General features: G+C 49.5%; 1 protein-coding gene across 1 annotated transcript; it reads left to right on the top strand.

The window, feature by feature from the left end:
• The first annotated feature begins 7,854 nt into the window (after positions 1-7,854).
• On the top strand, positions 7,855-9,125 carry LOC119095535 (synaptobrevin homolog YKT6-like). Its single transcript, XM_037218391.1, has one exon. The coding sequence runs from the start codon at positions 8,242-8,244 to the stop codon at positions 8,836-8,838; it is 597 nt and encodes a 198-aa protein (XP_037074286.1). The 5' UTR covers positions 7,855-8,241; the 3' UTR covers positions 8,839-9,125.
• The last annotated feature ends 475 nt before the right edge of the window (positions 9,126-9,600 follow it).

Genomic DNA, 9,600 nt, shown 5'->3' with positions numbered 1-9,600 from the left:
TGCGACACCAACAGTATATACACAATCACCAAGGCATGCACACGCAACACGTCACATTCCTCCCATCCCAAACTGCAACACAATCTCTGTCAATTGAGAGCCGAGCATAGCGCTCGGCGGCTTACGGCATAATGCATATGGGCCCCTGCCACCTGAGAGTGCGACCAAAAACAGCTGCTGGACAACGAAGCCAAGACTTCAAAACCTCTTCAGATTATTATAACTCAAGCCGTACTGGGGCCCGTCGACGCCGTTCGCTTCTTCCCCGGTACGGGAACGCTTCTCCCTCAGTTGTCCCTTCCATCCAGTTGGCGGGGGAATTCCACCCGAGTTTCGCCTAACCCTGTACCAACATCTCTTCTACATTCCTGAACCGATAATTCAAAGCCTCTGCTACCGCTTCTTGGTTCCCAATCTCCGCCGCTGCAGCTTCCTCGTTTCCAGGCCCAGCATTGCTCACCTCTTCATCCACGATTTTCATATGTGTTCTTGTCCTCGTCTCGTCCTCGTCCTAGTCACTCAGGAATCTTGAACTTTCAGTCAATGAACCGCCATCCTCACTCTCCTCATCTCCCCTCCTTACGTCTTCCTCCTCTCCAACTGCTTCATCCCCGTTGAACGCATCCCTACCGTCACCTCTCTTCGCTTCCTTTGGCACTTCTCCCCTCCGTTGATGACATGGCTTAAGTCAATCGTGACGGACTACCATCCGATATTTCGGTGTCTCTTTCAGCCTGACCGGTACGCCACACCTTCTTGGAAGACCGTAACCACCTGGTATGACCCACACCACGACATCTGCAACTTTGGCGAGCAGCCCACCCGTCTCGTCGGTTTGTACAGCAATACCATATCCCCGACTTGATAGGCATACTGACGAGCGCCCTGCGCCTGCCTCTCTCGTCGTTTCCGGGCCTCACGCGCGATGTTGTCTTGCACTCGGCGCTGAGCTCGACGGAGGGATTCCATCATTTCTTGCACGTACTCCGTCTTGTCACGAGTCGATTGTCCATCACCACATGCACAATCTGAGCGGGCAGGCTGGCTTGCCGCCCATAGAACAGGAAGAATGGCGACTCTCTTGTGGTTTCGTTGACGCTTGCGCGATAAGGGAACATAACGAACGGTAGGTGCCTATCCCAGTCTCGCTGACCTTCACGGACACACATCGACAGCATGGCGCACAGGGCGTGGTTGAATCTTTCCGTTTGTCCGTTGCCTTGTGCATGGCACTGAGTTGTTCGAGTCTTCTTTATGTTCAGCCTCCTGCAGATCTCCTGGATCACCGTCGCTTCAAAGTTTCTCCCTGATCCGAGCGTATCACCTCGGGACAGACGACATGTAAGCTCTTCCACAAAGATCTTGGCCACGGTGACGGCTGTCTGGTCAGGAAGTGCGAAAGCTTCTGTCCACTTCGAAAAACCGCACGTCACAACCCGTACGTAGCGGTTCCCTTCGTTTGTTCTGGGAAAAGAACCCCTTATATCCATTGCAGCCCACTGCCACGGACGGTCCGTCACAGGCATCTCTCCAAAAAAGGCTCTGCCTGGGGAAGGGAGTCTCTTTTTCTTCGCGCGAAATTTGCATGTTCAGACCCATGCCCCGACATCCTGAAACAATGAGCTCCAATAAAATCTAGCTCTGATTTTTTTCTAGCGTCTTCGTCACCCTAAAGATAACCTGCAGAAGAATCGGTCGTGACACCTCGCGAGCACATCTTCCATTTGTGCCTTCCGCACAACCACCTGCCGGTGCTCAGCGCCGTTCCGGACGAGCACATGGATCAGCAGCCCCTGAGCACCTATCCGCAATCTGTCCTGTTGAGACATGTATGCTTCACCACTGGTGATGCAGACGCAGGACATGGACGCCTCCTTCTTAACAGCTCAATGACCTTCGCCAGGTCCCGGTCGTCTTGTTGAGCCCAATCTTACTTCAAAGTCACTATCAAGCGTCGTCGTCCCGCACCTCTATCGCGCATTGTTCTTGGCCGTCATTCTACAGGGCCGCGGGACAGGGCACCTGCACGCGGAAGGCTGGATCCTGGCCGGTACTGGAGCTCATAGTCCAGCGCCCTCCAACTCCAGAATCCACCGCGTCAGCTTGCCCTGGGATCCTGCTCTGTGCGAAGATGAACCAAAAGGATTGTGGTCAGGTCCGCAGTATGAAGTGGTGCCCATGCGATACACCCGGAACCGACGACTAGCCCAAACGAGAGCGAGACACTCTCCCTCGGTTCAGAGTATCTCCTCTCTGCCTTAGTCAGACTGCGACTAGCATATGCCACAACACGTTCCCTGCCATTTTCCTCTTGAGTCACCACCGCTCCCAGGCCTACATCGCTGGCACCCGTTGTCAACGTGAACGGCTCCCGGAAGTTGGGTAACACAACACCGGAGCAGAGATGAGTTTTTCTTTCAAGATGGCAAAAACCACAGCGCACTCTTCTGTCTATCTGAAGCAAGAGGCACTCTCTAGAAGTCGATGCACATGTCTTGTCAGGCGGGCAAACCGTGGAATAACGCGTCGGAAGTACGAGGCTAATCCCAGAAACTCACGCACCCCCTAATGGACGACGGGGTTGGAAAGTGTCTGCACTGCAGACACTTTCGAGGGATCAGGGGACACGCCTTTCCCGCTGCCTACATGCCCGAGGAACTGAATCTCCGTCCGAAACAACCTACACTTCCTCGGATTCAGCATCAGATTTGCTGCTCGCAACACTCCCTAAAACAATCTCCATCTCTCCAAACTTTCACCGAACGTTCTTCCAAAGGCGATTATATTGTCGGGATACAAAAGAGTGATGTTCCGAGCGAGACACCACAGTGCCACCATCATCACCCGCTGGAAACGACGCTGGCGCCCCCTTCAAGCCCATGGATGCCATGTTAAATTCGAACAGTCCCTTGTGTGTTGCAAAAGCAGTCTTGTGTTTATCCTCCTCCTTGAGCTCCTGCTACCAATACCCACTTTTCTGATCCGTGACATGACACCACTTGGCCCCGGACGGGGCGTCCAAACAGTCATCGATTCGGGGCAGTGGAAAAAGCGTCACTCATTGCATCCGCGTTTCAATCTACGGTACTCGATATAAAATCGAATCGTCCCATCTTTCTTCTGCACCGGAACTACTCTTGCTGGGTATGGGGACACACTTGGCCTGATGACGTCACGTGCGGGCATGTCGTACACCATTTCGTCCATTTGTTTTCGCATGCGATGATCCACTCGCGCCGGCTGCATGGACCCTCGGCGGCGCATCACCCGTCCGAACTTCATGCCGAATGACGCCTGACCTTCCAAGTGTTCCAGCGGTGGGAAAGCGATCCAGGTACGCAGTCAGCTGCTTCGCGGTCTTCTTTTTTCCTCTTCCAATTCAAAATCGGACTCTTCAATCATTTTCCTGGCGACGCTGTCACTTGCCCTCCCTTGCTGTTGGTTCTTTTGGGCGACGTTACGAACAACATGGGTGGCGAGGAGTCATGCACCACCGCCACCTGCTCAACAAGTCCGACAGTTGTTTCCTTTGTATAATTTGATGCTTCCCTCACCTGAATTCACAAACCTCAGGCTCACCTGATGATTGTCTCCAACGGTGTCCAGCACATGAGCACGTACAACCTGGTGCTTATCTTCAAACGTCCCATCACGAGTGTACATTACGCATGTTCCGGCCGGCTGGTCCAGGGCCGCGTTCCCCTTCGTGACGATCTCATGTCGACCTGGTACGACGATATCGCATAGCGGTGTTACCCTGCCACAACGAAGAGCTGTCACAGCTCCAACCTGCATCCCATCACTAATGGAGGCAAGTTTTTTCCGAACCTACAGACACCTCTCCAGAGACCCAGTCAACTGAAACGGTGGTTCCAGCCTTCTCATGACATCAGCGCCCAGCAAACACTGTGTGGCCACTGCTGCCACAATAAATACAGGATGTTGTGAAAAAACAGAGGCGCCTACACGAATATCTGCCAACAACCATGCCTGGAACAACAAGGGTTTACCATCGATTGAAACAGGCTGTCGGCGCACCGCGCAGGGTGCTAAATCGCAAACGCCCGGTACTGCCGAGCTTACTAATGTACACTCAGCTCCTGTATCCAATAACCATGTCACGGGCTTACCCTGTACCGACCCTCCAACATACACAGCCTTTAAATCGTTGGCGGGAACAGTGGCTGCACCCATAACAGTTTCCCCATCGCGCGCACCACTGCACAATCCATGGACCACATCGTCACTGGGCCCTCGCACCTGGGACCGCCGAGTGGCCCTCTTCTCCAGCTCCCACTGAAAACTCATCTGAGCTCAGCAGTTACGCGCCAAAATGGCCAGGCCGTCCACATCGGTAGCACAGACCACCACGCCCCCGCTGTAGGCCACCACAGTCTCTGGCCGAGTGAGCACGACTACCACAATGATAACAGGCACCACTAGGAACAGCTGTTCCTCCACGACCTCCATGTCCAGCGCACCCACCCCGAACGGTAAGCACCTCTACCGCGCACTCTGTGATGAGCACCCCCAAAGGTCAATCTGCCAACGCTCGCCTGAAGTTCTGCCATGGAGGCTGCCCACCGCGTTGACCTGGTCACGGAGCTCAGCCACCTTCTCCGCTACGGCAGACCCCGCCTCCAGCCTCCTTGCCGGCGAAGGAGTTGGAGCCGAAGGTGCACCGCGAACCTGCTCAATCCTTCTTGTCTGCCATTCCAAGTCGGCCAAAGATTCGTCTTCTGGGGCTTGAAGCATCAGCTGCATGCTGAGATCATAGTCCAGGCCACTGATGAATTGAGCATTGATAATCCATTCTTGAGGGTCAGATGCCCATTCTGGGTAAGCCTGTTCTGCCAGTTGCTGTAATTCATGCAGATATTCAGCTGTTGACTGTCCAAGCTGGCATCACTATGAGCTCAACTGCAGTGCTTGGTCACTTTGCAAGCTAGGTGAGTCAAACTCGGACATACACGATTTTCGCAACTCTGTATATGTGTTTTTGCTGTCATCTGGTAAGTTGCATGAAGAAATCATATGCCTTGTCAGGCAGGTGACACTGACAACTGGATCAGTTTGGTGGTTTCATCAATCCAGCCATTAACCAGTGTGCATTGCTCAAACTTGTGAAGAAAACACCTGATGCTGTCCCTCCCATCAAAATCTTTTGGTCTAACCACTTTGCCACTAGATACCATGACAGGTAACTTTATCTCTTCCTGAATTGCTGGCTTAATGTCCTCTTCAGATGTTGTCTTCAGCATCATGTCTGGCCACAGCTGCCACCATTGTGACAAGTGCTAAACTGTGGTTTATTCAGGACAAAGTGCACAGTTGAGCTAGACACCCATTCTGCAACACATGCAAAGGACTCATTAGCTGGCAACTAGCCATACACCACATATAGCCCTGGGAGCTAGCATAAGGGCATGCAGCATGCAGCAATGAGAGCATCCACAACCACATGCACCAAAACAACCACCATGCAAGCCACTACCACATGCAACACCAACAGTACATGCACAACCAGCAAGGCATGCACATGCACACATGCCACAATATGCTAACCTTACAACTTTGAGAATGTTTTTCAGTCTGCTAGGATTTTAACAGTGATGACAAAGCAGTTGCAAACTTACTAGAATTGATATAGATGTGTGTTTGCTTAAAAGCTCAACATATCATGCTCCTTTTATAGATAAAACATCCCTAAACTAACAAGCAAAGAATGCAAGGTGTCTGACTTGGCCTGCAGGCACATGCTTTAAGTGGGTTGAAGGCAGGAGAACCAGGCAAAATAAAGGGTGTTAGGATCCATTCCACTCCAGGCAGCATCTAGATTACAAGCTATGTCAATGCATACATAAATGATATAAGTAATTATGCTTGGCCTGTACCTCCACAGAGGCTCGGTCACTTATGACCTAGGCTGTCATTTTCCCTGCACTTCCTTAATGCTTGCAAAACTCTGATGAGTTATGCTGAACCCCCCTGATTACCCCACTCATTTATCCATGACAGATTAGATACAAATGGAACTAACAAGTGCTGTGTGGGCTTTTGTTGCAGTGACAGCTTCTATGGATTATACATGTTAGCATAATTTTCAGATGTATTCAACACCATCATTGGCTGCCAACACCATTAATGTCTGGCTGCCAGGATGCCTTATCAAATCAGTGGTTGCCTAGCCTGACAAATCTTGTTGTCCAAATTTTCACTGCGTTGGGCTATCTCATGCATTTGAACACTTCAAGAAAACTTCACTTGCCATCGTCTACAAGTAGTAGATCTGACTAGGTCGCCATTGTAACTTGTCAATGCTGCAGTACAGTTCGTATTTTCTGACATGAATGGGTTAAATAAACACAATTACGTACTTACCCAAGCAGGAAATAGGAACTTTCTGAGTTGCGTATCCCAAAGCGGCAAACGGCGTATTTTTTGCTAAATGGGTGTGCGACACATAATATGTCTCCAGTCACCACGAAAAGGAGCACAATGTAAAATACAAATACTGCGACAACCAAACCAACTTCAACAACACGTCCGCCGCCCCCCTACGCATGCCTCTCGCCAAGGCCGTTTCTTGCGCGTTCTTGCGAATCGTATGCCTGGCCCTGCGCATGCTGCTGCTGTCCACACCTGCCTGTTTTGCAGCTTTCTACTGACAAATTTTTCCAGCCGACCTACGCGATGCCCAGTATCGAATGGAGGTCCGTGTTTCAGCAGCTTAAAGTAGCCAAAACTAAACAGACTCATGTTAGGCTGGTATATAAGGCTTCAAGGTCATATGACAGATGACATGCTATTACACTGTATTACTATGGTATCATCGTTGCAACAACATTTGCTTTAACAAATCAAAAAATTACTGCCCTAACCTAGCAATGCTTTGCTAGCAGCATTGCTATCACGAGATGCTCTACATGTCTTATGTGTATGCGCATTACTCTTCATATCGCAACGTCACTAAAAGTGCACCGTTTTTCCGGCACATGTGTGCAACAGGTGTGACGAAGATAGGCCTGACAAAATGCTGCAAAGCGTATTTTGGAGCCGGAGCCACAATAGCTTGTAAACAGGGAGAAGCACTATCTTGCTTCTTTCTGTGCACAGTGGTAAACAGCATGCAGTTGTCTAAGTGGTGGGGCTGAGGCTTTTATATGAAAACATGCCTGTGACAAATTTATAGGAATAGACATGGTTTCTTTCGCTACATTGTCATAGTATTCACAAATGTGTCCGAAGCCACAAAAAGGTTGCACTTTCGATCACAGGATTCCATTTGCAAGGAACGCTGTGGCATTACTAATCTAATCTTGGGATCCCAGCGCATGCCTGTAGCGATTAAATCAGAGATTCCCCAAGCTTGAAAGACCATACCCCCCCCCCCCCCCACCCACACCCTCTTGCAAGCCTACCACCATGACTGACGCCTTTTTAGATATATAGCAGCGGCGTAAGTTCTCAAAATAAGTTGGGGGGGGGGGGCGGGTAGGTTGAGCAGTGAACACTTACGAAGCTTGACCTCCAAACAGCCTACAAACAGGTTTTCCTCAGATTCGGTCCAATGTCCTCTCAAAGTGGGGGGCTGGAGCTCTCTCAGCTGAAAGGGAGCTTACACCCCTGATATACGACTTGTACCATCTACCGACATCTGAGCTTTCCCAGGGTTTGGAGGAGGTTCCCATCAAGCATGGGTAAAAACCTTTGTGCTAGAAGGCAGCTGAACTACGTCAGAGATGGCAGTCGTATCTGGCTACGAATGCGACGCTTTATGCAATTTTGTGCGCGTCCCAGTCTGCCCGAGCCTCTGTAATAATCTGACCAGTTCCTTGTGTTGCGCGTGGGGACGCGGTGCGTGGTCTGTACATCAGCGCACATCTGTTGCATTAGTTGGAGGGTAAGGCTGGCCGGCAGTGAGTCATCAAACGTTGGGATAAAGATTGAGAATCCTGCATCTTGGTCAGCTGATCTCAAACTAGATGCCGTTTCATCAGGAAAGGAATTGTGGGGTGAAGATCTGTTGACCGAGTTGTGCTCACGGAGGCGGAGTTCTGACCTTGAAAGATTGAAGTAGAGGAAAAGCCAAAGCATCGAGAGGATAAAGTGGAAGCTGTCATTTGGCTCCGATTCATTTCAATCAGACAATTTGGAAGACATCAGTGGCTGTGTGGTGCAACTGGCTAACTTGGCAGAGAAAGCTCACACTGCCACTCCGCTATATTGTTAGCCTCAGCCATGAAGTTGTACAGTATTACAGTACTTTACAAGAACCCTCATGCTGCACAGACACTGAAAGCAGCCCAAGATTTGCAGAGCTTTGGGTTTTTCCAGAGAGGAAGTGTGCAGGAATTTATGACATTTACTAGCAAGATTCTGGTAGAAAGGTCCCACCAGTCATCCAGACAGTCTGTGCGAGAGCAAGAGTACATGTGCCACGTGTATGTGAGGGGAGACAATTTGGCAGGAGTAGTCATTTCTGATCATGAATATCCACAGCGTGTTGCCCACACTCTGATTACAAAGGTTTTGGATGACTTCTCTGAGAATGTAGCCCCACAAGCATGGCCAACAGGCACCCCAGAAACAGTGGCATTCACTGGCTTGGAAGCCATGCTGGCCAGGTATCAGAACCCAAAAGAAGCTGATGCTATGACCAAGATTCAAAGTGAGCTTGATGAAACCAAGATAATTCTTCACAACACCATCCAGACTGTGCTGGAGAGAGGAGAGAAGCTTGATGATCTGGTTTCCAAATCAGAAGACCTTAGCCTTCAGTCCAAGACATTCTATAAAACAGCAAGAAAAACTAACTCATGTTGTAACTTTGGTTGATCTGAAGCCACAATGTGGTATATGTGCATGCATTTTAAATGTATGTATGGCCTGTGCTAAATGTATTTTAAGGTGCTGTAATCAGTTATTTTCAGTTTTTCCCCATTCCCAGGAGGAAGCTATCAATGTGTTCATGAACACATCCATTGTCTTTAGTTCAGCATTATGATTTTGTTGTTGTATTTCAGCTGCAATATATCTGTCCTTAGTTTTTTTCAAATTCCTTTCTGAGCAGTGCAAAAGTAAAAATCACATTTAGGCATACTGTGAACAACCTGTTTGCAATGCTGCTTCAGTGTAAGCTTTTCCTGAAGTAATTAGACTTCTGGCTGGCCATCGCCAAACTGCTTTCACATCGTACTCATTGCACTGTTGAAAATATGTGTATTGGTACTACCAAGCCACCAAATATTGTGTTGGGTCAATGTCTATAGTCAAGTAATAAAATGAGAAATGTCAGTATGGTTTACCACATTATTCAGTGTGGCTCCACTGAATGGCATGCACTTGTTCTGCCTGAGTACACTCAAGTATTTTGGTAGAATGGCTGCACTGCCATTTTTGCATTCTGTGATCTACAACGCATCATGCTCATTGAATTCTCTGTTTGGACAGTGATAGTCTTTGCAGTTAAATCCCAATTGCTATGTAGATACCAAGTACTGCAATCACTTGTCCACACCTGGTGGCCTTTGACAGGTTGAACACCCCCTCCTCCCTTCCACCTCACCTCCAACTGCTCCGATCAGACCCAGGTTCAAT

The sequence above is a fragment of the Pollicipes pollicipes genome, unplaced genomic scaffold (assembly GCF_011947565.3).
Source record: "Pollicipes pollicipes isolate AB1234 unplaced genomic scaffold, Ppol_2.1 Scaffold_166;HRSCAF=189_pilon_pilon_pilon, whole genome shotgun sequence".
Classification (NCBI taxonomy): domain Eukaryota; kingdom Metazoa; phylum Arthropoda; class Thecostraca; order Pollicipedomorpha; family Pollicipedidae; genus Pollicipes; species Pollicipes pollicipes.
Note: the sequence above shows the minus strand (reverse complement) of the source record. Positions and strands in the feature narration are given on the sequence as shown.